General features: G+C 45.1%; 1 protein-coding gene across 1 annotated transcript; it reads right to left on the reverse strand.

Moving 5' to 3' along the window:
• Nucleotides 1-1,816: 1,816 nt before the first annotated feature.
• PDPR (pyruvate dehydrogenase phosphatase regulatory subunit) lies at nucleotides 1,817-26,864 on the reverse strand. Its single transcript, XM_004690387.2, has 17 exons — nucleotides 26,586-26,864; nucleotides 25,826-25,959; nucleotides 20,276-20,357; nucleotides 20,016-20,179; nucleotides 19,314-19,435; nucleotides 18,426-18,543; nucleotides 17,585-17,734; nucleotides 15,733-15,925; nucleotides 14,708-14,832; nucleotides 12,741-12,896; nucleotides 11,829-11,962; nucleotides 11,317-11,465; nucleotides 10,877-10,989; nucleotides 9,839-9,933; nucleotides 8,180-8,269; nucleotides 5,383-5,565; nucleotides 1,817-4,598 (listed from the first exon to the last, which is right to left on the reverse strand). Exons 1-17 carry the CDS (start codon nucleotides 26,807-26,809, stop codon nucleotides 4,194-4,196), a joined length of 2,637 nt encoding a protein of 878 aa, XP_004690444.1. The 5' UTR covers nucleotides 26,810-26,864; the 3' UTR covers nucleotides 1,817-4,193.
• Nucleotides 26,865-27,926: the final 1,062 nt, after the last annotated feature.

The raw sequence follows: 27,926 nt of genomic DNA on the forward strand, positions 1-27,926 counted from the left end.
CTCTTCTATGTCTATCTTACTTCCCTGTCTGCCCACACTCCCTGTCTTCTTTATCTTCTTGTCCTCAAGGACAGGAGAGAAGACGCATATTATCAATTCACATCTTTCTCAGTATCTTCCATTTCTCTCACCATCTGCCCCCTCATCTCAATCTCACTTCCCTGGATCTCTCTTCTATTTCCTCCCTTCTCTCTTAAGCCCTCCCACTTCTCTCTCTTAGGGAGATTTCACTCCTGATAGGGAGAGACAATAGGATTATTAGTCTCTGGGAGTCCCACATGCAGCTGTCAAAATCCGTTAGGGAAACAATATAAACCCCAGTGACAATTTGCAGATAGAAGCTCAATGGTCATTGGTACTTCACTAAAGATAATGCACTCTAGCCACAGGTATGGGCACATGCCCTAGTTTGTCACACCAACCTGGTACTTAGGTTCCAGGGATAGTGGCTGTCACCGCAGGAGGGACAAGGCCTCCTCTCCCAGCCACGCCACAGGCGCCCAGGCCCATCTTCTCTACTGTCTCCAACTTCTTTTACACTTTGTCGGACAGATGCTCAGGGTTCTGTACAAAGCCGAGCTCCCTGGGAGCGAACACACACACCAGGTGACCACAGATGTGGGCATTCACAGGGGGACACGGCAGGCGCAGGTGCAATGTTTATTTACTTACAAGCTAGTGACAGGGAGAGAGAATGGCGGGAAGGGGGAGCAGGGCACAGTGTTAGGACTGCCTCCCCGGAGGGCGAGGGGCCAGTCACCCTGTGTCCTGGAGAGAGGGTTCCGTGGACGAAAGGGCCGCCGGTGTCCTCAGGACCAGACACTCGCTCTACACAGCACAGAAAAGGGCCGCGCTTTGTCAACACGGAGCATGAGCTGCGGCATCCCAGACAGCCCTAGAGCTGGCCAGGGAGGAAGGAGCAGTGTGTGGCCAGGAAACCCCTCAGTGACAGGGCTGTGGGGGCCTTCTCCCCTGCACCTTCCCCGGGCAGCAGCGGCTGTGAGGTGGATGGGGACGCCAGGATGAAATGATGTTCCTCCTGTTTGCCCTCCTCTCTCAGCCCGCTGCGTTCTGGGGGGTAAGGCACTGGAACCGGGCTTGGAGAAGGCGCTCCCAGCTCTTTGTGTGCAAAGGAAATCCTGGCTAGAGCTTTAGGAACAGATGCTAAAAATATCCTCCCGCCTCTTGTCATTTCTGTCCTTGGGAGACAGAAAAAGGAGGCAGGAGGTCTGCAAAGGATAAAAAACAGGTGCATCTAACTATCATGAGAAAAATGGCCCACAACATGTGTGTTAGTTCATTAAGGGAGGCTCTATGCTGAGAAGTGCAGAATCATTAACAAGGAACTACTCTGGTGTTTAATGGACAGAATGATGGCAAAGACATACAAAAATACTCACTGCTCTTGAAAAATAGTGCATTTGTAGTGAGGAAGGCTTGCAGATGCGAACCCCGAATGACAGTGAAGGAGCCTGACAACTCAGCACCGTAAATGGAGGTTGTGGGGGGCCAACCAACCCTCACCCGCTTACACTTACTACAGATGCGGGTCACCCGAAATGCTCCTCTTCTGCTGCTTCCCCACAAAGGCCCGGTGTGAGGTGTTTCACTCGTGAGAAAATCTCCCATCTTGGGTTGGGAAAATGCTGCTTATAGAGTTTGCTCTGGGCTGGGGGGCCGGGGGGGAGTAGGTTGGCATGTGCAGGAAGGAGAGTTAAGTATTGCTGACAATCTTTGATAGTAGGGAGTCCTTGCTGCCTACACTCGCCCCACAGCAGAGCGATTTAGATATGAATCTGGTCACAACACCCACCCTCCCACCCCCCTGGCTGCTGCCTCCCCTGCCTTGGTGGAGGCTCATCAGCTGCAGCTGGTGTCCATGTGCAGAGCGAGCACTCGGCTGGGGCTTGTCTTCAGGGACCAAACCAGTTCTCAAAAGCTGCTGTCATCCCTCCATTTACATGGTGGCAGCAGCGGGCAAGGCCTGGCAAGTCCAGTGCACATAAAGGCAGGATCGCAGAGAAGGCTGGAGTTATTTTTCAGAGTTTACTTTCCTGGAAATAACCCAAGAAAGGAGAGCACAGAAAATTGTTTGTGCAAGGTGGTGTGATCAGATGTGACAATGACCAGGCTCCACCACTGCAGAAACAGGACAATATGAAACTGAGATCCAGAACTGGGAGGACTGGTCTCTGGCTACCCAGCCTGGACACCATTGCTCCCCTGCAGGGCCCAAGCGCTCCCTGAGGAACAGTAGAAACAGTGGGCCTGTGTGTGATTAGAGGGTTTCTGAGAGAGCACAGGTGTAATGGATCATTTCTAGAGAAGCATTCAGAGGCTCTTAGCTCTCTAGAAGATGACAGGCCGGGTCCCCGGACAGCCATGAGAAAGCAAACATGGAGTGTCATACCCTGGATACAGAAACCACCCAAATGGAGAAGTTGTGTCACTTGGTCTAAATATAGAAAATAGATCTTAAGACCAAAGATGGAAAAACACCAAATCCACACTGCCTGGCAGAAGATGAACTTTGAAGTGCTAAGATAAACGTGTGTTTCAAGCAAGGGATGTCCCAGCAGATAAACATCGTGCCTGTCTTAGGAATGGGACCCTGCCCATGACTGACACTGGCCAGGAACTGCTTTGGAGTGTGTCTCATTAACAGAGACGACGCGGGCGTTCTGCGGAATGCGGCCACCTGCCTCCATGTGTCCAGCACAGATCAATCATACCTGCTGAACCTACCTGGTTTCCTACTCTCCCCAGACCCTTACTGCTCTAATTTTCGCCAGAAGCAGCTGGGCTCAGCCAGTTAAACACACATCCATCCCAGAAGAGGGGCTCCCGTAATCTTACAAGGGAGGACACTAAAGTGAATGATGAGGCAGTTGGGTTGCGGAAATGGCAAGAGACTCCAATGTGATGAAATGGGCGAACAAATTCCAACTGCCAGAGCAGGTAGATACCTGAGAATTTTAAGCTGCACCAATAAAATGAAAGGATCTGTCAGAGCTAATACTTCAGCTAGTAAAAATCTTAACAGCAGCTTGTCTGCCATTGGATGAGCAACTGTCGGATGAGCACAGGGGAGATTGTGCTAGGATGGAAAGTACAGTGTCGCAGTCATAGAAAGCAGAGACAAAGAAGAGTGCAGGGTTCTCCTAAGACGTGGAGAGATGTGGGAGAGAGAAGCCAGGATGCAAACTGTGCCCAGAACCTGGAACAGGTCTCTCTGGGCTGGAGGAAGCAGCACTGGGTCTCCAGCACCAGCCCAGCCAGCGGGGGTGAGTTCCCTGGCCAGGACAGAGGGAGGGAAACGGATGCTGAGCTCGTGGGCCTGGTGTGGAAGGAGCAGGTGAGGCTGAACTAAAAAAGACAAAGAGAAGCAGCACTGTATTAACAGGACACTCAGGATTGCTGGCGGTAACCTTTCTGAAGCAAGACCACTGCAGCTGAGCGCAGAACAGAAGGCAGCATGGCTTCCCCCTTCCACATACTGTGGCTTGTTTACCCAGCTCAATACAACCCCTTACCTAGGCATTAATCATTAATCCCTTTTTCCAGAGGTTATCAAAAGATGAGCAAAAAATCACAGGCAGTGTCCCTGGCCCAACACGGGTCAGCAAGGAGGCAAGGGAGGGTGCCCGGCAGATCGTCTCTGCTGCAGACCAGATGCGAGTCAGCGTGACACCTCCCATGGCGAGGTAGATGGCCGTCCCACAATCTAGAGGTACAAGGTGCCAGCTCAGGGCACAGAGGAACAGGATGGCGGAGCTGGCTGAAAGGCACAAGCTCACACACCATGACCCTCCGAAATGAAGAGGTCACTCCCCAAGGCCCACACACCACCAGCCTCCCGTGCCCTAGACGCACAGCACCTGGAACCAGGCCGCTGCGGCACCCGCTTCCACAGGTGCAGCTTGCACCTGTCCTACCCCCCAGTACTATGGAAGGCAGGAAGCAGGGAGGAACAAGAACAGCGCAGAGTCTGGATGAGGAGCTGGGGGGGCTACAAGAGGGGAGAGGAGATGGAAAGACAAGGGGTTGCAAAGCAAAGTTTAAAAGTAGGTGAAGTTCAAAATTATATCCAGGAGAAAAAAAGATGAGGGCAAAGGACAAACCAAGAAAGGTCCTCAAGGAGGAGGAAACTAAGACCATGAGGAAGGTGGGGGTACGGGGGGAGGCCTCTCACGTTACTTCCCATGCAAGTCACTTAGCTCCACATCATCCTTTCGGCGCTTATAGGTGAACAGAGAGGGGACAGGGTAGAGCTTTGCTTTGGCTTGGAACCGGTGCCCGGCAATGTCAATCTCGTACTCTCCGCGGTTGATGAAATCTGCTGTCACTACCTGCTCTTCCCCGGTGTCTTCAGAAAAGTTGTGCACAAAGCCCAGGCAAACGTGGCGCTCAAGAGTGTAGCCATAGGCGCTGCTGGTGGTCTTGCCCACATATCTCCCATTGCGGTAAATGGGCTCCCCCCACCAGGGCCAGAGGTCCAGGTCTGTGTCATGGTCGTCCAGGATGAACATCGTCAAGCGCTTGTATACCCCGTTCTGCTTCTGCTGCAGCAAGGCCTCTCGGCCTATGAAGTCCATGCCCTAGAGGAGAAAGGCAGGTCAGTGTGGGCCCAGGAGCACCAGCCACTGCTGTGTCCCCTGCGCCACACCAGCTTTGGGGACAGTGCTGCTTTCCCACCGTGTTCACAGTCTAAGACACCATTAGAGAAGTTTTGTGATGCACAAGGACACATATTTTCCAAAAGGATTTTCAATTCCAAGATCAGAGGACAAAAAGTAGGAAAGAAATTGTAACTTAAATGTACAAAAAGCAGAGGGTAGGATAAATGATCTCTGAATAGATACAAACAGTAGCTTGCAAAGAACATCATAGGTTCTATCATGCCGACCAGGAGCACTGGCTACAGTGCCAAGAGGTGGGGGAGACACACCCTAACCATCTGGCCTTTAGTCACTTGACCTTTGCTGGTGCCACCCTGAGGCTCTAACACAAAACAAATGCCTACTTCTGGCAAAGTTGGCAGAAGTTAGGGGTTCAGAGGTAGGAGACTTCACCCACAGTCTTCTTGGACAGAAAAAAAATTAAGGCAGCTGAATGAACATAGGACTGATTTGTACAAGTATTTGTGGCATGTTAACAACTCACAGTCAACTCAGAACTTCCCAGAAAGCACTGTCTGATAGAGGGACATGCTCAAGACAAACACTGTCCATTTACATTTTCGTGTCCTGAGGACATCCTACTCTACATTCGCCAGAGGCTGTCAGTGGGCCACAACAGTTTTACACTTTTCCTTCTTTTTTAATGTAGGTTCACTGCTTGTGAAGTGGAGGAGTAACGGTAGAGCCACTGGGTGCACAGTACCTTCTCCAGTTTCACCCGCGACTCTCGTCCGCATTCCAGCGGCGTGGTGAGGGTATTCAGATCCTGACCCCAAAAGGCGAAAAACCTCTCAATTCGGAGACTACGAAGTGCATAATATCCAGCATTCCGGATCCCGTATTTCTGCCCAACACTCATCACCTCGTTGTACACGTGCAGGGCGTACTGGAGAGAGAGAGAATAGTTAGCAGTGAGCAGGCCTCAGCTTGTCTGGTGGTGTGAAGGCGGGCACGGAAGCTGGGTGGGGAAGGAGGTGTCTCCCTTCAATGCACAAGGCCTATATGGAGAAAACCATGCAACAGCACTTACCTCATTCCACCAGAAACACTGGAGTTGGGGGTGGGGGGGGGCACATAATCCTCAGGCCAGAACTCAGGCCTGTGGGCTGGTGCCTCTTCTGTCTCAGGAGTGAGAGCTGGGAAAGGTTTTTAAAACACAAGACTTGGCAGCTTCCATCTATTGGCTTGTCAGAAAAGCCATGGTGCATTTTTGCAGCAGATGGCACCAGTTCATTTTTGGAAGTACTAGAATCATTCAGATCTATGTTACTGCTAGTCATTTGACAGTTACAGCTTATTGGTTCTAAAAAAAAAAAAAAAACTGAACAATTTAGTTGAGTTTGGGATTTTGTTAAGTTGAAGATGGAAGACCAAACTGCAGAACTCTCAGGGAACCAGCATCAAATTCGGGCTGTGTAGCGAGCAGTTGCAAAATTTTTTCCTATAGATCTTCAAAAATGATTTATTTGTGCTTCTGCATGTGGTACTCTGCTTTAATCTAAGTGTGCTGAACAAGGAAAAGCAAATCTACTGTGTAAGGTTCTCAATCCAAATTCCCAAAAGTAAATGACTGGGTCAAGAAGAAGATGTGGTATATATACACAGTGGAGTACTATTCAGCAATCAAAAAAGATAAACTAATGCCATTCATAGCAGCATGTAAAGAGCTAGACGGGATTATGCTCAGTGAAATAAGCCAGAAGGAAAAAGAAAGATATTGGATGGTTTCACTTACAGGAGGAATGTAGGGGAACCAAAGAAGGGAACAGGAAGTAAAAAAAACAAAAACAGACAGCTATAAATCAGTCATTCTGCAGGGAAGAAGGATCAAAATGAGGGCAGGAAGAACACAGAACTATGGTGATGGTGCATGTTTGAATTGGTGGTAGAAATTGTATGAGGACTACACCTGAGAAAAGAAAGCAAACATTGGGGGGGAAAAATGTAAAAATACATAAGTTATTAAAGAAAAAAGATCTTCTGTGTAAGATTCAATACATCATAAGAACATCAGTTCTCCCTGACACATAAATGTTAACCGAATCCAAGTATGCCATCAAAGTATGTCTTGTTCTCATAACTCATAAAATTTACAAGGGAAAACAGGAACTTGTCCTTTTCCAGGATCTTCCAAGCTATGAGGAAGGATAAGCACTACTAAACTATTCAAATACGTTAAGACTCAACAATTAAAAGTGTTACTTCGTTAATGAAGAGTAGACTATAGAAGCACCACCTCAGTCCAGAAAAAGCCCAAAACATATGGGGATTTAATATTTTGTAACAGTATAATTTCAAGTCAAATGATTAACCAAGTAGGAAAAAAGAATTTTCAAAGTTTACCAAGAGACACTTAAAGGATGGAGCATTTCAACATTTTTAAGAAACCAAACCATAAACAGAAACTGAATGCACCAAGTGAAGACTGGGAAATGTTACAGACCCACCATTAGGGAAGACACTTGTATGTATGAAACTCCAGAGCCACAAAACATTGATCAGTTCAATTACATAATGAGAAAAACAAAATTTCAGCGACATTGTCCTTTGGTAGGAAAAAAAAAATCTAAACACAAAGGTGGGGGGAAATTGTACAATTCCACATCAGTGACTGACTGATTTAAATTAGTTAAAAAAAAAAAAAAACGGATAAAAGAAACTCACCGTGAATCACTGAACATTTACTAAGTACACTAAGTAGTCCTCTAAGTGCCAGGAGATGAAACTTTACAGACAGGTATCCCTGCCCTCAGGGAACTTAACTTTTCAAAAGAGGTAATCTCATGGCCAAAATAAAGAAAATATCAGACTATGATCAGCAGAATGCAGAAAGGACAGGGAGGGGGTTGAGGAGAATTACAACTCATTGAGAAGGTGATCTGAGGCCTAAAGCAGGTGTGGCTGTGCGCCTAGCACCACCTGAGCACGGACTATCCAGCATGTTCACAGACTGGCCAAGAGAAAGAGGTAAAGAAGACAGATCAGATCCAGGCTAGGCAGACTGGAAGCCCTTGTAGATGGGTTTGTACTTTGAAAGGGGGGTTTTGAAAAACTGCTCCATCTTATGCATAAGGGAAATGGAAACTGTATGAGCAAAGTACTTTGCCCCTGAAGCTTGAAAACTGTATACACTTACTATAAATAAAAAACATTTTGTGCATTAGTACCAGGCTGGTTAAATCATGATTCAGTTATATGATTAAATATGATTCAGCAAACTATGGAATAGTAAAAACAGGATTACAAATGTCCTTGAACTTAGACATACAGACAGGCAGAGACTAACAGAAACATCACTGGCGGTGAGAGGCACCAACTGATCAGGCGGCAATGATTAATTTTTAAACTTTGTAAATACACAACCTGTTCAAATAAACAGTCAAAAGTTATAGGTGTAAAAATTTTTTGAACACAACCCGCATCACTTGCCTTGGTCTGCCCAGACAGACCTGTCCCTGCCATGCTCTGGGCAGAGCTGGCTGGGCTCCTCCCACACTCACCTCGATGGGGATGTAAAGCATGAATCCTGGCTCTCCCGTGTGTGTCATGCTCATCACCCGGATCCCGTTGGCATAACCCACACTCATCTCCTGTGGGTGAAGACAGGGAGAAAGTGTGGAAACTTCAGGGGAAGTGGGCACGCAAAGTGCTGTCAAAGGAATACGCTGAGGCAAATCCCTCTGATGAGCTCTGCACCTGTGTTTGACCCGCCACTAGGTAAGGAAACAGTAAATCAAGAACTCTATTCTCAAAAGTCCTGTTTCCAGGTAGTGGGGTCACATCTCTTCTCAGGAACTTTGTGTGTCAGGAGTACTTCCCAAGCTGCTGGTAGGAAGTGGAGACAAAATCTTTAACAAGCATGAAGTATTTCTTTTTGCAAAGTCCTGCTACAGATTTACTTCAGCATGTTGTGAACAAAGACCAAGCCGCTGTTGTCTCTGGGAGACTTAGCAGACAAGCCCTGGGCATCCCCCCTCCAAAGAGGCGGCCCATGGTCACAGAATACAGTTCACCTGCAACCAGGATCTAATGTACAAAGTGTATTTACAGCAGCTCAGGTACCTACAGCAGCTCAGGGCCATGGTCCCGGCAGCTACTCCTCTAATGGAAAGCAGTTAAACCCCAGGAGTGCCCATGAGAACCCAGCAGAATAGCTGCTCTGCAGCACCAGCAAGTGGACCCTTCCTGCAAAAAGCAAAGCAAGTGCTGTGAAGGGTCCGCTGGCAGTGAACTGTGAGACGTCCTATTGCATTCACTCTGCCGGGGGAAAAAAACAGAAGGTGTAAACGCGAAGTGCAGGTGGATCCCAACTTTGCTTTGAATGTCTAAGCACCTCCATCAGTAAGGGCCCTTAGGCTGCTTGTTACAGGGCCAAAACCTATGTCCTCATCACTCTCAGCCACACCTAGAGGGAGCTGTCATTTCTTTCCTTCAATTACAATTTGTTACACTCAGCTATAGCAAAGTGTAAGAAAGAAAATTATGTAAACTGTGTAGATTCACCTAAGCCATTTTTTTGCCTGGTGATGCCCATGCACAGAATTTACTCTGTATATGGGGAACAGGAAGGGAAGCTGGGCCTTGACTGGTGTTTTTGGGCATCAGTATAATAATTCTGTAATAAAGCTTTTTTGTTACAGAAAGCAATAAAAATACAAAATTGATATTCAGTGAAGTTAAATTCACTTCCAAGAAATCCTAATGCTCATTAAGTCAGGATATCTTGAAGAGTAAGAAATAATTTATCCAATCATTTTGTTTGCATAAGTTAGCACTCTAGGTATTTACAGCGTAGTAAAAACAAGTAATTGGATCTCCCTGGTGGTGCAGGGGTTAAAGTCTCAGCACTATCAAGCGATCTAGTGGCTTATCTCTAAGCCACTGCAGCATGAATTTGATCCCAGCCAGGGAGGTGATACACATTGCACAGTAGACCTCTCCTGTCTCGCCTGCTGCTCCCCTCAGCAGTGTATTTCAGTAGATCTACCTGTTCTGCTCCCCACTCTGTCTATGGTGAATTCTCTCACCCCCTGCATCTCTGGGCTGCACCCCAACTCTTGTATACATAAATAAATCTTTTAAAAAATAATAAAAATTGCCATCTCTATAAAATAAACATTCCCTGTTCGTTTGAACACTAGAACTTTATTAGCACCCACCTTGCAAAAGAGACTCGGGAAGTGTTCTGGAGTCATGGGGGCATAGGACAGCTCGGACAGCACATCCACAGCTCGAGGACCAATCAGATTGAGCGCTACATGGGAAAGAGAGAGAGCTGTGTGGCCTCTGCAGTGAAGTGCTGAGTGGAAGGTCTGCTCTGCGCTTGCGTGCAGGCCTGCATGGTGGCAGACAGTGAAAGCATCCCTTGGTCAAGGGCTCAAGTCTGGACACGGCACACACACTGCTCCCAACAGGCTGCCCAGTGCAGCTCTGACTGCTGGATCCAGTGGAAAACAGCATCCAGCACTCCCTCACAGGCAGGCAGGCATCGTGAGACCAAGTCTTGGCACACGGTAGGAGCCACTTCCAGGACTGGCAAGAAACCCTCTGTACAGTCTCCTTTTCCTTCCTCTTTCCACTGTGGACCTTACGGCAAAAGCTCCAACCCCACACCCAGGACCTAAGGGAACACTCGAGGAGTACTGCCGGCACCCTGCATTCTGTCACGCCGGTTACAGCAGCTTGAGCCAGCAAACAACTTCGGTCCAATAAGATTCTGTAGTTTACCAATCTGGTATAATAAGCCAGAAGTCAGTTCCTGCTGCAATTAATTGAGAACAAGTGCCTGGTGGGGGTGAGGGGCAGGAGTCAGCTGGGGGTGAGAGCTGGAGTGGCAGGGTAGAAGGCTGGCTCCTCAGCGGGACTAAAGAGGAAGCATGAAGTCAGCCTTGAAAATTACTTGGTTTTAAAAAGCTACGGGATAGGTAATATGAAGCGATGGTGAAGTGAATTCTCATTCAACAATGATCTGACTTCTCACATGTTGGCTGTAGCTGTTTAGCAGTGAACAAGCAAGCTGAAACATTCATTTGCACTTGACTTATAAAATGTGGGGGAATTATTAGAGACCAGTTTTCTAGAATCACAGTTTTCTAAACCACACTTTTGAGTATCAGAATGAGAAAGGCAAACAGAGAAGACCAGCCTGGATGGGCCAGCGCCTCTTCTCGCCCAGCTGAACCCAGAGACCCACTTACCAGTGTACTTCCAGGTGACGTCCTCCAGAAGCAGGTTGCTGTCTTCCGGCATGTGTTTTTTAAGCCAGGCCCAACAATGGACCTGCTGGTCAGTTGGAGAAATCATGAAGAAACTGAAAGTGAGACCCAAAAGTGATCAAAACCAGGCAGTAGAAAAGGACCAGTAAGCGATCCAGTCTTCCGCTGGTTTCAAAGCCCTGGGCAGAACACTGGCAAATCAACTCAGCTTTTGGGGGAGGCAATTTCCAGGATATACTTTCCAAATAGAAGATTCTGGATTCCTGTTAGCACCCAGAGGTTACACAGGCCAATTAACGTAAAGAATCTTCTCCCAGTGGGTTAGCTATGACTCCCTGGAGAAGCGATCTGGGTGCTCTGCTCTGCCACAGCACCCCAGAATCCAGCACCAAGGGAGCAGCGCAGGCAGCTGCCAACCTCACCTGCGCTTGTTCAGCCGAGCTATGCTGCAGTCGTTCTCGTAGCCGCCACCCTCGTTGAGCATGCCAGTGTGCACGATGTGGCCCACCGGCACGTCCAGGTCATTGGAGAAGAGGTACTGCAGGATTTCTAAGGCCTGATCCCCAGTGGACTGCAGGGTCAGGGAACAAAGCGCAGAGTGAGCATTAGAGCATTTGGGCAGTGTGGCCTGACAGGCAGTGCAACTCCTGAGAAAATTCAACTAGCAGGTACTTGGGCAGCACGATCTGCGTGGGGCCACTTGGAGAAGCACCAGGGAACACTAGCTAGAGGTTATAATAATATATGGGCCTCTGCCAAGAGATTAAGAGCAAGAAGCAGCTAAAAGTTTAGAAATAGCGTACAATACTGGTAAAACACTAAATTATTCCAAAGTTCTTAAGAGAATCAGTTTTGAAGTGACAGATGAAAACCAGGATGCAGTCAATAATTATGCAGTTTTCCTAATCTGTTACTTTGACTCCCAAACACTTACTGTTATTTCAAACTTTGTGAAAGAGGACATGTCAATAACACACACAGCTTCCTTACAGCACTTGACTTCAGACTCCACAATGTCAAACCAGTCTGGCTTATAGAAAGTCTTGCTCTGCTCCAAGGCCAGGAGGTCTACAGAACAGAACAGCAAAGAGACAAAAGGAGGGAGTTTATACTGTACAGTTTAGAATAACGTAAGCGTTTGTGTTAACTATACTTTCACGAACATGTTTTAGCTCTATACATTTAAAATTTAATTTAATTTTATTTAATTTTATTTTTTTTTAAAGATTTATTTATTTGTACATACAGAACTGGGGTACAGGCCAGAGGCTCAGGGGCGGTGAGAGGCTTCACCAGAGACAGAGCGGGGAGCAGAACAGGCAGATCAACAAAGTACACTGCTGAGGGGAGCAGCGGGCGGGTCAGGAGAGGTCTGCCACGCCATGTGGTCACCTCCGGGGCAGGCGGGGATCAAACTCATGTGGAAGTGGCTTTAGCTTCTCAGTGCAGTGCTTTAACCCGCTGCGCCACCAAGGAGGGCCTAAAATTTAATTTTATTTTTATTTACTGGTCTAGGGGTTAAGTCTAAGAGCTGTCTCCTCTGTGTCCTGAGTTCAATCCCTGGACAGGGAGGTGGCGCACGAGGCACAGCAGACCTCTCCTGTCTCACCCACTGCTCCCCTCAGCAGGGTACTTCATAGATCTGCCTGTTCTGCTCCCCACTCTGTCTCTGGTGAAGCCTCTTACACCCCACATCTCTAGTCTACTCACCAGTTCCTGTCTGCATAAATACAAGTATTTTAGAAAGCAAACACTGTACAAAAATGAGTAATGGTGTAAAATATGTTTTAAAAAGAAAAAAATAAAGTTTGACTCTCGGAACAAGAGAGAAGATGGGCCTTCTTACCCTTGTCTGGTGGCACAAAGTACTTTGGTCTCTCAAATCCATGTTTCTCCATCCACCTGGCTCCTTGTGCATCCAGCCGGTCATAGAGAGGAGATGTGCGTAACTGCCTCCCAGTCTGGAAATCCCAGCGGGGAACCTTCAGATCACACAGCAGAGCTACAACACAAACAGTTTGTGAAAGCCCAAGCCACAGGGCCAAACACCCAACATCCACGAGGCTCCATTTCTCGCCATTCAGAAGAACATGCTTTCCACGCTAAGACAGCCTCATTGGCCCAGCAGGGCCTTGCATCACAGGCATGCTCCAGAGGGCACACACTGCAGCAGCAGACATAGTCCCTTCGTGGGGTCCATGCATCCCTTATGACTCTGTCCACCATTATTGTTCAGAATTAGCAGGTAGAAACAACGGGAGAAAGGCTGTAATGTAATTCTACACCGGGCTAAGCTCCACAGCTGACATGAAGGTGATATCTACGTGGACTCAGTGGCGCAAGTGTGAGAAATGGCACTTTGTTCTTCCCAAAGCTGGTGCTGGTGGGATCTAAGACCTGCTATACACATTTCCTCTCCAACACTCAACCCAGTTCTGAAGTGAGAGGGCACATAGCATACCTTGATTTGGTGGCTCTGAAATCTGCACAGACTGTCCCAGTGACATTATTCACATAACAAAGCTAGGGTCAGAATTCATTTCTCCTAATGGCCAATCTGCAACAGCAATAGGTAAAAACAGCCAGAAAGAGTGTGATCTCTAGGTCCTTCCAAAGAGAAGACCTGACCCTATACCCTTCTAAACAAGAGGTACATGAGGGTGGTGGAGAGGCTGGAGAGTGAAGAGAAGGATGCCATGGTGGTTTTCCTGGTACTGTGACTATCTTTCAATCTCCTCAGGTGTTTTACAGTTTCCCCTCCACCATGTTCTATTTTATGAAACTCAGAGAAGGCCTCCAAAAGTGCCATATATCAAGAAGCTGAAGCTCAGTCATGAGCTACACAGGTTCTACAATTAAGGACAGATAGGGATATGTACACTTATACTAGTTCACCACTTTAATCAAAACATTTGCTACAAATAAACTTAGCATTACATGTAACTTCTTCCAGATCCTTCATCTCCCATGGATGCACGTTCTCAGACTCAGGTCAAAAGTGAACACACAAGGGTTAAAGGTCATCCAAAGGCCTCAACATGAATGTCATGAAAGCTACTAAACCAATAGTTTTCTTAATCAATAATGGGGTCAGAGCCAATGTAGAAACATAGTCCTGAGTATAAATATGCCTGACATATTTAGATGTATTTTGGCAAAGTCTGGTAACAGCTCTTCAGTGCAGGCAAAAGAAACTGAATTCTGGTTTGATTCAATTCCCGACACAAACGCCATCTTTAAAGGCTTACTGGCAAAGCCAGTAAGAGAAAGGTGGAATAACAAAGGCAAAAACGCCAATCTTTCAAAGGTGGAAGGAAGCAAGAGTAAGGAGGGAGCAGGAATGCATGTTTTGCATCTATGTGAGATGGGCCCTCTTGCCTTGCTAGCATCTGATGAGCTAACGCCAAAAGCTCTGAGAATGGCAGAGATTCTCTTATCTTGGAGCACAAACTATGATTTCTAAGACCCAGTGGAGCACTTTCACTCTGGTGTAGTAGGGTCTTTCTAGCAAAGTGGAAAGGAGGCACTGCTAGGAATATGAGGGAAGTCGCTAAGGCAACCTGACAGGAATTATGGCCTATTAGTCCTGGCCTACTTTTCTTTTCCCAGAAGTAAACAAGGTATGACCAGCTTGAAGGAAGTGTCTGTAATACCACGGGCTGGCATGATGCCTCCAGCCAAGACCTCCAACCTCCAACAACAGAAGCCCAACTTGAAGCAATGACTAAAGAACTGCGGGGAATTCTGCTGCTCTGCAGGATAGAGGCACCCCAGGAAGGCAGTTAGGGTAACTGGGGATAAAAGGTCACTTACGCATGACTTCCATGACACGGTGGCGCAAAAAGGTGCGACTGCTCTGGAGGGCACCGAAACGCTTCAAATCCAATTCCCAGACGTTTTCTGAGGGGTAACCATGCACCATCCACTCAGCAAGGTACCTGTTTAGATTCGGGGGTGAGATAGGGGATCAGTTGTAGGGCCTCAGATGTGATGTTGTCAGGACTGTATTAGAAACCAAGAATTAAGAGACATAGTTTTTGGGCCACTTCCTCAACTTTTTGGAAAGAAATGTGGCTCCACCAATGGCTCTGTGAAGAAATAAGAATTAAGTACATAGACGAATGCACTCCAACTTGGGTATCCAATGGATTTTTCCAGGAAAACCATCACTTCGGGTTACACAGTCACTTGACTGCAAGTCTGCCTGCTCCTGACGTTTTTAGTAAATCATCTTCCAAAGTGTTTTTAGTGATTCAAGTCATGAAAAGTGGCCTCATTAGTCAAAAAATGTTTGATTGTGATAAAATACACAAACAAAATCAAACATCAGTACATTTACATGCACATTTTAGAAGCCTTAAGTATATTCATTATCATATAACCATCATCCCACGGTCCAAAGCCTTCACCTTCAAAAGCCGCCAAGTGTGTACCCACCAATCTGTCTCCATGAACTGAACCACTCTCACTGCATGTGTCCCCTCATGACTGGCTTAATTTTCATCAGTACATATTTATAAAAATAAATGTTATTACTCAGCAGCATCCTCTGTCTCACTCATCACACTTGAATGTTTCCAAACTCAGTTCAAAGGACCCGTATTATCACTCACAAGAGGACAAAAGAAGCACCCACAGGCTCTGTGGCTAACTCCGAAAAAGTTTCAGAGATACTTTGCACAACATTTTTGGCCTTTCAGGAGCGTGTCCTGTGATGATTACTTTGAAATGGGCAACTCTCAAATTACATGAATCTTACTGTTAGTATGCTAGAAAAAATAAATTCCATGTTAACAATTCTAGAAAAGAAGCCTAGCAAGTGACTCAGTGAGACTTACTTTCCAGCTCCTCCACCAAATGAAAGGCCAGCAGAGTTCATTCCTGCCAGCACAAAATAGCCCTGGACTGAAGGAGACTCGCCCATGATGCACCTCATATCTGGCGTGAAGGTCTCAGGACAATTCACCAACTTCATGATCTCCAGAGACTCTAGTTCTGGCATCCTACGCAGGAGGGAACTCAAGAGGGGCTCTACGCAAAAACAAACCCAAACAGAATCCTCAGCTTTAGGGCACTCAAAACAGCTCCTTATACTTTTCTATACCCTCTCCTTTCAAAAACCTCTTAGAAGAGATTTCTCTTTTAAAGATTTATTTTAACTATGCATAAAAGAGCTGGGGTGTAGGCCAGAGGTGTGGCGAGGAAGGGGAGGATGAAAAGATTCACCAGAGACAGAGAGGGGAGCAGAACAGGCAGAATGATGAAGTACACTGCTGAGGGGAGCAGCAGGCGAGACAGGAGAGTTCTGCTGTGCCATGTGGGTCAGCTCCCTGGCCGTGGATTGAACTTGTGTTGCAGTGGCTGCCTATAGCTTCACAGGGCTGAGACTTAATCCCTTGTACCACCAGGGAGGCCTGAAAGAGGCTTTCTAAGATGGGTCAAGTGGGCCATTTATCACAAAGCAGAAACCTTTGTGGAATGTTAGAATCTTCTGCAGTACTTGGCATAAAGACCAGAAAAACAACTTAGAAAGGAAAGGAGCAATGGGACCCACGGCAGCTATAACTCGTGTTACCAGCACACACAAAGGCTCTTCAGTCTCGTCGCAGGGACACTGAAAGGTGCTATTTCTCTAGGGTGGAAGAGCATGACAGCTACTCCAAGTGCTCGCCCTGTTCTAATGTAACTGCTGGTAGGTACTTGGGGATTTCTTTATACTGTTCTCTCCACTTTTAAGTCTTTAAATTTTCCATAGTAAAAAATTTAAGAAAAAAATCTATCAAGGGAAATTCTTCCATACAGACCCTTTGATATCTTTTGAATTTGGATTCATGTGACTATACTAAAGGATTCAATAAATAAAATTTACAATTTTTAAAAACTGAGTAAAAGGTCAGATTAGCAATTCGGTTTCTAAAATTCTCTTCAATTTGATGTGATTTCTTACCAAAATGTTTTCTCCTAACCTAAAAACTTCAATGATTTTTAAGTGCTTAATAGGCTAAAAGTCTGTTAACCAAACTTTTGATGTTAGTTCACTGTATTGCTAATTAGTATCTACACCCTCAAGCCACTAATGGGGCTCACATAAATATCAAATAACAAACTGCTTTTGAAAATGCTTTAAAAAATTCATTATCTATGGACCAGGCGAGAAAATAACAAGAATAATGAACAACCATATACCAGAGACATTTTGCGGGGGTGGAGTGGGGAATGGGATCAAAAAACGGGGGGGTGGGGAAGGAAGTGCACGGGACTATGGTGATGGCACACAGGTGACTTGGTGATGGGAAACCCGCGGTGGATTACAATTGAGATGAAAAAAAATGTACAAAATGATGTAAAAATAAAAAAATAAAAAATAAATTCATTATCTTAATAGTGGTTGCCAGAAAGGAGGGGGGTTGGGAATGAGTAAAATAGGTGGCTTCCAGTTATAAACAAGTCATGAGGATGTAATACACAGCACGTCAACTAGAGTCCAATGCTATAAAGCACACTTAAAAGCGGCCAGTCAACTTTGAATGGTAACGTGGTAACTAGACTTACTGTGGGTGACACTGCATTCAAATATTAAATCATTATATTGTACACCTAAGACCAATATAATGCTATATGGCAGTACAAATTTTTATGTAACATCTTAGGCAACAACAAGCCACTGCCGTTATAATCTAGTTCACATACCAAAGTGATCCCAGTCTTCCTGTAGGTTCTGAATCTCCAGCTGGTTCTTGCCCTCAGTGAAAATTGGTTTTGGATTCTTCTCAAAACCTCCAGACAAGATACCACCCTGCCAGTTTCGAATATAGATTCTTCCATCAGCATCCACAATAGCTGGGGAAGAGAAATGACAAAGGGGTGGTGTACAGGAGAGAAAAACGGGTCAGAGGTAAGTCACCTGTCTAAATCAAAAGAAAAATAAAGCAACCTGCCCTTAATGGCTTAATTAATGAAAAGCATCCAACGAACACAGACATTAATTAGCTTTAAGATACCATTTGAGGTCAATGGAGTAGGATTCTCTCTCAGATTTAAAGTGGAGATCGCATCTCTGATTACTTTTTGCAAATCAGCTACCTAAACTGGGAGCTAGTTCTCGCAACCAAATGCAAGTAGCCCCGTGCCACAAGGGAGTGTAACAGGAGTTACAGAGCCTGGGCTAAGGAGCAGACCTCTCCCATGGTGCTTGGAGTCACAGAACAATTAGGTTTATAACTTACCCATGCCATTTCTACAGCACATACCATTTAAGTAAAAAATTCAAGATTCCATTCCAAACATCTCAATTTAGATCTCTGGCACTATAATTGGCTTAGAAAATAAAAACAATGCTTAGGCAGAATGCCCATCTGGCCATCCTTTCACAAAGAGCTATCAAAATCAAGTCAGACTCGGGGGCACCTTCCTGTAGTAGGCTCTAGAAAGGTAAGACTCATGCACAGTCTGTCCTTAGCAGAAAGTCTCTCTTTCCGAGGACAGAATAATGGCAAGGAAACAAGATTAAAAACAAAGTTCAAGTCCTCACTTGGCATGTTGCTCTGCAGAGGGGTCTCCAAGGGGCGAGTCAGAAGGTAGAAGTGTTCACAGGCATGTAGCGGGATACTAACCGGCTCCTCGTTGGACAGGCCCAGCTCGTATGCCCACTACAAATGGACAGATTTATTTGTAGGTGGGAAGAGGAACAGAAAGACAAATGAGCAAGTTCAGCCCCTCGGAAAGAGTCTAATTTCAAGTGGCTCAAATGTGCTCTTGCTACAATGTCAGGTGTAGGAAGTCAAGTGTCAGCCTGCTTCAGTTCAGTGATGTGAATGGGGAGCAACTTTATACTTTTAAACCATAACAATTACTCTTAGATCAAAGATTACCAGGAAGCAAAAGGAGCTCATGGGGAGCAAATGAGGCTCTTTTAACAAACTGCCTGGCCTCACTAAAAACCCCAAACGTCAATCATCAGTGAACTTCCCATGACAAAAAGCTTTCCTTGGTCACTTAAAGATCTCAGAGGGAAAAGCAAGGGACCAACATGCCTTAAGAAGCAACTGTTGTGGACACAGAATCCAAGCTCCTCAAACAAAAGAACCTGACACTTTATTTGCTGGGTTGTAGAATGAAATGGAACACCACAGACAGACCCAACGCCAAGGACTTTTGTCAATGCTGAACTGCTTCCCAGCCTTCCTGACCAACATGGCACAGGTCAGCTCAGGGGGAAAAAGAAAAAGGTCACAGTTACTTCTACTGGAGAAACATCCACGTTTCTGGAATATTCAAGTTCTTGAGTTTTCTAGTTCCAACAAGAAAGTGTGGTCCCTGACATCTGTTTAGTCCTTCACAGTATTAATGTAGCGACACCAAAAAAATCCTGAAGATGAAAGTTAGGAAAATCAGTGATCCAGTATTGTCACTAACCTACCTGACCAGCACAGTTGACAAAATACTGGCATTCAATCTGGCCTTTGTCAGTCTCCACGCCAGTGACTTGACCTTTTTTGACCATTACATGAAGGACACTTGTCCGGTCATAGATCTGAACACCTGTTCCAAGGTAAAGAAAAGAGTTTGGTACATCCATCTTGTGATGGTTCAGGTTTATCCATCCCCATCAGATTCTTATAAATCTTATAAACCTGAAAAGGCCAGGTCAATGCTTTAACTTAAAACAAACCAACCCACTCATAAGAACCATGTTCTGAGACTGTAAATGGGCCTTTCCCGAGACTGGAAAGAGCAGGCCAATTAACAAACGACTGCAGTACACACTAAACTCAAGGCATAAGAAAAGTGGTAGAGGCCAACACATTCGAACAGGGTCTCTTAACCCTAATCTACCCAGGCTGTGAGTCATGAGTCGCTGGCTGGGCGTCCCCTCATCCCTTCCAACGCCAGGACACCATCGAGCTGTGGATTATGAAATCCACAATGTCTGCTCCAACCTTGGAGCTCTCAATTCCTGCGGGGTCTGAAGTGCAACAGTCAATACTGAAAGCTGTTCCTTAGAAGTTTACTAAAAATATGGCCTGAGGAAATTATTAACAGATATTATAACAAAAATTTTAAGAGCCAGTGTTTAAAAATGGAAACTAAGTCGTCCTTCCTAGCCCACAAACCTGCTTACCATTTTGGGAGGCAGCACTTGCCAGGGCAAGAGCCACGTCGGCGGAGGACACTACCGCATCCTCAGGAACATGCATGGCCCCCACCAGGTCGTGTACATTGAGGAGAGGGTGAAGTTCAGCCACCTTCTTGGGGGAGATGATCTCAGAAGGGATGCCTATCACACTGCCACAGAACACAGGGGACAATGACATTCACTGCCCCTCCAGCAGAGGTCAGTGTGACAATAAAGTCAGGACAGGCTTCTAGGTGCATACGTACTTCAGCCTTGAGTTGATGCGCTTCAGGGATATCAGTCGGTCCTGTGTTTGAGCCAGAAAGATGGAACCTGTCCGTATGTAACCTGTAAGAAAAGCCAGCTTGAGCTGATATAGACCATGACAAATGTAGACCCATTCAGTTCAAAGTCAGACCTGCAATGAGTCCTGTGCCTGCCACTTACACCCTTGGAGAGGTAAATCAGTTACCTCTCACCTGCTAGTCAACATGGAGGCAAGCCTGATGCACTATTAGCTTCCCTTCCTTATCCATACATTCTCAGCTCAGCCTTTTGAAGCTCTGGTGAGATGTTATGTAATAAAATAACTCAAAAATGACAGACACCATTGTTCGTCTCTTGGGAAAGGATGTAACCCAGAATCCATCTCTATTCATCACTCTTTTTTAGTAGTTTCAGTCTTACTCCCAGTGTTGGTGTGAGTATGACCCTGGGTGAAGATGGCTCACACCAGCCCTCAATAGGTGGGGCCCTCCCTCTCTCTTGCAGCACAAGCAGTGGACATGTGACCGAAGCTCAGCCCATTGCACATTCCTTGAACACTTTCAAGCAAGAAGGTGAATAGCTGGAAGCACCTCAGAAGCACCAGCATCTTGTGGGAATGCAAACTAGTACAACCATTATGGAAAGCTGTTTGGAGGTTTCTCAAACTGCTAAACATGGAGCTTCCATATGACCCACCAATCCCACGCCTAGGTATCTACCCAAAGGACACAAAAACATTGATTCAAAAGGAGACCTGCACCCCCATGTTTATTGTTCCTCTGTTTACATAGGGAAGACATGGAGTCAATCCAAATGCCCAAAAGTAGATGACTGGATTAAAAAAGATGTGGTACATATACACAATGGAATACTATTCAGCTATCAAAAAGATGTACCTTTTGCAGCAACATGGATTGAGCTGGAAGAGATCATGCTTAGTGAAATAAGGCAGAAAGAGAAAGAAAAATACCAAATGGTTTTGCTCATAGCAAGAGTGTAATGGATCAGGGAAAAAAAAAAAAAAAGCAATTGTAATAAAGAAAAAACAACGAACAACTACATACCAGAGACATTTTACAGGGGTAGATAGGGAAATGGGACCAAAAATGGGGTGGGAAAGGTGCACGGGACTATGGTGATGGCACACAGATGAACTGGTGGTGGGAAATCCATTGGCATTACAATTGAGATGGAAAAATGAACAAAATGAAGAATGATGAAAAAAATTTAAATTAAAAAAAAGAAGCACCAGCATCTTGGTCAGACAACTGTTGTCCCAGCTGAAGAATCCCACAATCTGGGAACCCTCCAGTCTTCCCTGAAATCTCCACAACATCCACATTACCTCGAGCAAGAAGCCTTCTACCAACTACAAGCCTCCAAACACCTCCCAAACTCTCCTCTTTGCCCAAGTTAGCCAGAATCAATGTCTGTCTGTAATCAGCATATCTGATACAAGCATTACTACACATGTCAGTGACAACCCTCCTAAAATGCAATGGTTCTGAGTTCTAGTGGGGAAAAAAAAAAAAAAAGCTGAATCCACTAGGTATATTTTTTAAAGGAAATACAGTGGAAATAATTTAAATATTAATTTCTTTTGAAATCATCAGAAAAGTCTGTCTTTCACTTGACCTGACAAGACTTTCCCAATTGAGAGAACTAAAAATTCAGAGCACAATTTGTAAGAGCTGGTGCACCAGCCAAGAGGGGTGGTCTTGACCAGTGACCCATGGGCTGACGTGCACACTCTGCACGTCCTGTTACCACAGGGATGAGCGCTTTCGTTTTCTTCTTACTAGCAAAGATTACACATCAGCGAATACCCATTTCTTAATCTGTGTAATATGTCATGTTATACTATGTATAAATATACTATGTAAATCATGTACCCCAAAACAGAACTATGTAACAGTTACAATCTATTAGAAAGATGAAAATTTCACTGTCTTCCAGAGAACTTTTAATTAGAAATCCTGGCACAATTTGTCAAGCAGAGGTTAAATGCCATAAAATAGAATGCTTACAAACTAATGAAAGGTGGATATAAACTATTAAAAGGCAATTCAAAGACTATAAATAGCCAGTAAACCAATGAAATAATGTTGAACTAAAAGAAATGCAAATGAGAATCCACTTTTTTTCCCATTGGATTAGCACAAATTAGAACACCTCATGCTGAGGAGACTAAAGAAATTCCCGTATGTGCTGATGTGAGAGGGCACAGCCCATTTGGAGGATGACTTGGCAGTCCACCAAAGTTTCTATCCAAGTTTTATGTATTCACACCCTTGCCCAGATTGCCTATTTTCTGGAAGGCTATCCTTAGAAAGAGCAAAAGAAATAGACATACAGACAAGGATCTTCACTGAATCATTCATAAAGAAAATAAAGGAAACCCATGAGTGTTATGGAGCACAGGCTGGAGAGACCACAGCGTGCACGCTGAGAAGCAGCGCTCAGCAGCAGTCAGTGACGGAAGGGCCGCTTTATTTGCTGGTTCTCAGAGCAGTCTGTACTACATGTTTACTGAGCCACTATGGAAAACGTTACTGTATTTGAAGAAACAAGAAATGCGCATGTAACATAAAGAATTAACAAAAGATGGCACAAAAAAAGCACATAAATTGCTCAACAGTACTAACAAAATGCAGTAATGTTCTCTGAAAATATAAGCCAACAGGTTTGTGGTCAGTAGGAGAACAGCCATGGAAATGAAGAATACGACATCTGAATAAATTTCAATTATATGTAGGTTAGTGGTTCTCACACAAACCTGTCTGCACACAAAATCACATGGGAAGATTTCAAAAATTGCCTGTGCTAGGCCTCACCCCCAAGATCCTGATTCTATGGCTCTTGAGTGAGGTTGGTAATTAGTATCATGGTTATTGCTATCTCATTTTGACTAAAAAGATTTGCCTGTTACACACACTTACACAAAGTGCCTAATAAGGTACATATTAAACAGACTGGTGGGTTCAGTTGGGAGGAAATTCATTTTTTAATATTTCTCTATTATTCACAATTATTATGAATATGTAAATTATTATGAATGCTTAAAACTTTTAAAAGATTTGACTCACTAACATTGAAATACTCAAAAGTAGTCTACTGAATGACAGTCCTGGTGGTAATGCACACACATATTCTTATCCTGCTAGATAAGAGTGTTCTGCATCAGGGATGTCCTGATGTCACCTTTCACCACATCACTGATGAAATACAGTGGGGGGCGGGGGCAGACAAAGGGTGATCCCTTTATACTCCTTTGCCTGATGGCCGCATTGCCCCATTAACATCAATGAGCAGTCAGCTCAAATAAGGGTTCCAGACAGTGAACTAGGACTAAAGTTAGGCTAACTTATAGGAGAAAAGCCTATGTTCTGGGCCCTCCCTGGTGGTGCTACAGGTTAGGACACAGCACTGCAAGTTAGCCGCAGCCACTTCAGTGCAAGTTCGAACCATGCCCCAGAGGTGGGAGGTGACCCTCATGGTGCAGCAGACCTCTCCTGACCTGCCCGCTGCTCCCCTTGGCAGTGTACTTTGTAGATTTGCTAGTTCTGCTCCCCACTCTGTCTCTGGTGAATCCTCTCACTGTCCCTGCACCTCTGACCTGTACCCAGTTCTATATGCATAAAAACAAAAAGAAAAAGCCTATGATCTGGATACTTCTGGAATCCAACCAGCTGAGAGATCCAAGTAATTGATCCAGTGGAAAGAGGAGTCAGCAGTTTCCTCCCTGTACAGTATGTGGACCCTCTTCTCACTCAAACCCTGGTGAACAGCAAGGCTGCAATCCAATCAAAGGGCTTCTTCCCAGCTCCCCTAGTATGAGACAGGCACCTTCCCTAGTATAAGCCAGAGAGAGTGCAGCAGCAAGAGAGGCTTTTTACTTGCCTCTCAAAAGGAAGCCTAGCCAAGTTCAGCATCACTATGAGCAATCAAGTTTACAGACCTGGTGGGGACCCAGGTGAGACAATGAAGCACCAGGGTGGGCACAGTGTTGAGGGAGGCACTTACTCTCAGCCTTGTGCCTCTGCAGGGTCAGCCTAGAAGCTTGGGTGTTCACTCCAGTCTCAGCCTGCATTATGTACCCAGGACTATGCATCCCCTTCCTCACTGCCTCAAATTCTGCTCCTGACAGCCCCTCTCCCCACTCCAGGTCTGTCAAACCCTAGTTGCTTAATATTCAATCTTCATTTAAAATGTACAAGTAAGGGGCCCTCCCTAGTGGCGCAGCGGGTTAAAACACAGCACTGAGAATCTAAAGCTGCTTCGGCATGAGTTCGATTCCTGCCTACCCCGGAGGTGACCACATGGCGCGGCAGACCTCTCCTGACCGCCCGCTGCTCCCCTCAGCAGTGTACTTCGTCGATCTGCCTGTTCTGTTCCCCACTCTGTCTCTGGTGAAGCCTCTCACCGCCCCTGAGCCTCTTGCCTGCACCCAGTTCTGTATGCACAATAAAATCTTTAAAAAATAAAATAAATAAATAAATAAAATGTACAAGTAAGGTTACACTTTATAGAATTTTGAATTTTATGAAATGGTTACATTATAAACTTGGCCTGCTTGGGGCCAAATTTTCAAACAATTCTAATCTCATCTTCTCTAAAATTGTAATGTTATGTAATTTCTTAGTTGATAGGTAAAGAAAACCATAAACTGTTCTTAAACTAAGGCCACATGGCACCATTACTCTAGTTGGCAAACTTAAAGCTACTATCCTTGGTCATATTCATCTTGAATTATCTGTGATCATAATTATGTAAGGTCTTCGAAGATGCAACCTTCACACATGTAAGCGACCTGAATTTCATCACTGGGCCCTGCTGCCCTCTCATTATAACTACCTTGTCACCACATAATTTCACGGTTTCTTCAGCCATGAATCTAGATACAACTCTGGGCTTCTGTCAACTTATAACCTTATGACAAATATTCTTCTACCTTGTTATCACATGGGATCATAATGTAGATTAGCCTTCCTGTTCTTAGAAGAGTTTCTAGTTACTCCAGGACTATTTAGCATACAACCTGTGTCCTTTCCCCCTAGCTACACAGAGAAGGAGAAATACGTGTTTATGTTTTCTTATCAGAAATATATAATAGCAATTGGTGAATTTCAGTGGCTCAAACTATGATTTTACTATGAAGCACCCAAATAGAAGTTCTTTCTTCTCCTCTTCATTTATAAATCAAGTATGCCACTTACAATACTCACATGATTGAAATATATGGGAACTGGCCCAGGAAAGCTTTCAAATCATAAGAATTACAGGATCTAGATTACTGACTGAATCCCCTCATTTTATAAATAAGGAAACTGAAGACAGCTCATAAACCTAAGTGACCTGTCTTAGGAAATATTCTAACTAGTGGAGTGTCTATACAAAAATCAAGTCTTAATTACCAAACTTGATAGAGCACTAAAAACAATACCAAGTAAAAGAATCTGGGGGAATAATTAAAATAAAAAATAATTAAAAAAAAAAAAGAATCTGGGGGACAAGCAGACTAGTTAGTAAGTGGTAGATTACCTGCTTACCTGTTTGGATCCCGGTTTCTTGCTCTAACTGCTGATAGAGTTTGTTTGAATAGTCTGCCATCTTTTGCTCGATGGTCACATGCCTAGCAGTGCTCAGGATGCCAGCACAAAACCTCGTAGAGCCAGCAGCCAGCCTGCAGGATGAACACAAAATACCATTTGGTAGGCTCATATAGTTATGTGAATGCAACAAGTTCACGGTTCCTCATTACAGCATTTTGTAATATCAGATGATGGAAATAAACCAAAATGTACATCAACATGAGTCTAATTCAGAATTCTAATTCAGAATTCTGGAGTTCACCTAGACTGTGTCTGTGTAAGCTGTTTGTAACAGGAGAGCATATGAGATGAATGAGAACTCTGTACTATCTTCCTGTAAATCTAAAACTGTTGTAAAATTAAACAAGTTACAAGGCAATAAGTAGCCAGTTTCATTTGGGCTCACAGAGGAAGCTCATAGATCACAAGATTTATGCTGCCATATGAGTAGAGCAGAGCAAGATAAGAGGTGCTGTGAGTGTAGAATAAAATACATCCTTTTAGATACCTGCTTTGTTGTGATCTGATGACTCAAAAAAATCAGAAAATATGAGGATTAGGCATTGCCAGACAAAGTACAGGGGACTTCATTTTCCATGATTCTTCTCATGCTAGCCACCCTTAGATGAACTGTTGGGGGGACACCAGTACCAAAGGGAGACAGGACCCCAGGCAGTGAGGGTAGCACAGGTGCAAACCCCATCAGTGCAGTCCTTACCTGCCCTGCTCCAACAGGATGATATCCTTCCACCCCATCTTAGAGAGGTGATAGGCCACGGAGGTGCCCATGACTCCACCGCCACAGATGACTACCTGTGCCTGGGCAGGCAGGGCCACAGGATGTGCCTCGGCAGCTGTTGAACTGCTTCTTGCCAAGGACCACTTCTGCCATCCTCGGCTGGTTCTTTGTCTTCGGACAACTGACAGCAACCAGTAAATCATCACGTCTGTCAGCAGCTAGGAGATATGTTCTCAGCTCAGAAGGTGATCTGAAGAATTCCAGCTAGGCAGAAACCCAAACATTTACTCCATTGTACTTAGTGGATAGGATTAATGAGAGGAGTAACAGTAATATTTAAGATTCAGCAAATATTTAAGGGACTCCAAGCTCTAGACAGTTAGGTGTAGATACACCAATGAACAAGAATGAGCAGGTCCCTGCCTCTGTTCAACTAAGATCTGAGAGGTGTGGGCGGAGGGAAAAGGGGGTGCAAATAAATATGGTGGAAAGGCAGCCAATACACAGATAAACAAGAAAATAAGGCTAATGTGATGGAGTAACTAGAGGCACATTTAAAATATGACAGTTGGGGAAAAGGTGACATCTGAAGAAACCAGAGGGTTGAAAGGAACCAGCTATGAATGGTCCACACAGAGGAAAGGTCATGTGCAAGGCCCTGAAGGAAGCCCTCAGTGAGTTCAAGAACAAAGAGGTCAGCATGCCCACAGCGTGGGCAACAGGGGAGAGGACCTCAGTCAACGTTCAGAGAATTCAGTTACACACAGTCTTTGGATGCCATCACAAGGAGCTAGGATTCTATTCTTTTTTAAATTCAAAATTTTTTTTTAGATTTGTTTATTTATTCATACTGTCCTGGGGTACAGGTCAGAGATGCAGAGGCAGTGAGAGGATTCACCAGAGACAGAGAGGGGAGCAGAACAGGCAAATGGACGGAGTACACTGCTAAGGGGAGCAGCGGGCGGGTCAGGAGAGATCTGCCGCGCCATGTGGGTCACCGCCTGGGCAGGCAGGGATCGAACCTGTGCTGAAGCGGCTGTGGCAAGCTTCATGGTGCTGCACTGCAACCCACTGCACCACCAGTGAGGGCCTGAGTTGGAATTTTATTCTAAGTGCAAAGAAAAGTACTAAAGTAGGAGTATAAAATGATCTAGTAAGTTATTTCAAGGTCAGTCTGGTTTCACAGTGGAGAGTGTATTGCAGAATGAGAGGGAAAACAGATGAACCAGGAGGCTACTGCAGCAGTCCAAGGGGATGTCCCAGGGGCAGCGGAGATGGAGAAAGACGAGATGTTTTAGAAGCAGAACTGGCAGCACTTAC

The sequence above is a fragment of the Condylura cristata genome, unplaced genomic scaffold (genome assembly GCF_000260355.1).
Source record: "Condylura cristata isolate star-nosed mole 26May11 unplaced genomic scaffold, ConCri1.0 scaffold00028, whole genome shotgun sequence".
NCBI classification, from domain to species: domain Eukaryota; kingdom Metazoa; phylum Chordata; class Mammalia; order Eulipotyphla; family Talpidae; genus Condylura; species Condylura cristata.

Bases quoted from the DNA above. Each gene is read 5' to 3' on its own strand.
- PDPR (XM_004690387.2), bottom strand. From the start codon at position 26,809: ATGATTTACTGGTTGCTGTCAGTTGTCCGAAGACAAAGAACCAGCCGA. The intron at 11,466-11,828 runs GTAAGTGTTTGG...CTGACCCTGCAG, and splicing joins TCACAAAGTTTGAAATAACA to TCCACTGGGGATCAGGCCTT. The intron at 8,270-9,838 runs GTGGGTGCTAAT...CTTCACCCACAG, and splicing joins TCCCGAGTCTCTTTTGCAAG to GAGATGAGTGTGGGTTATGC.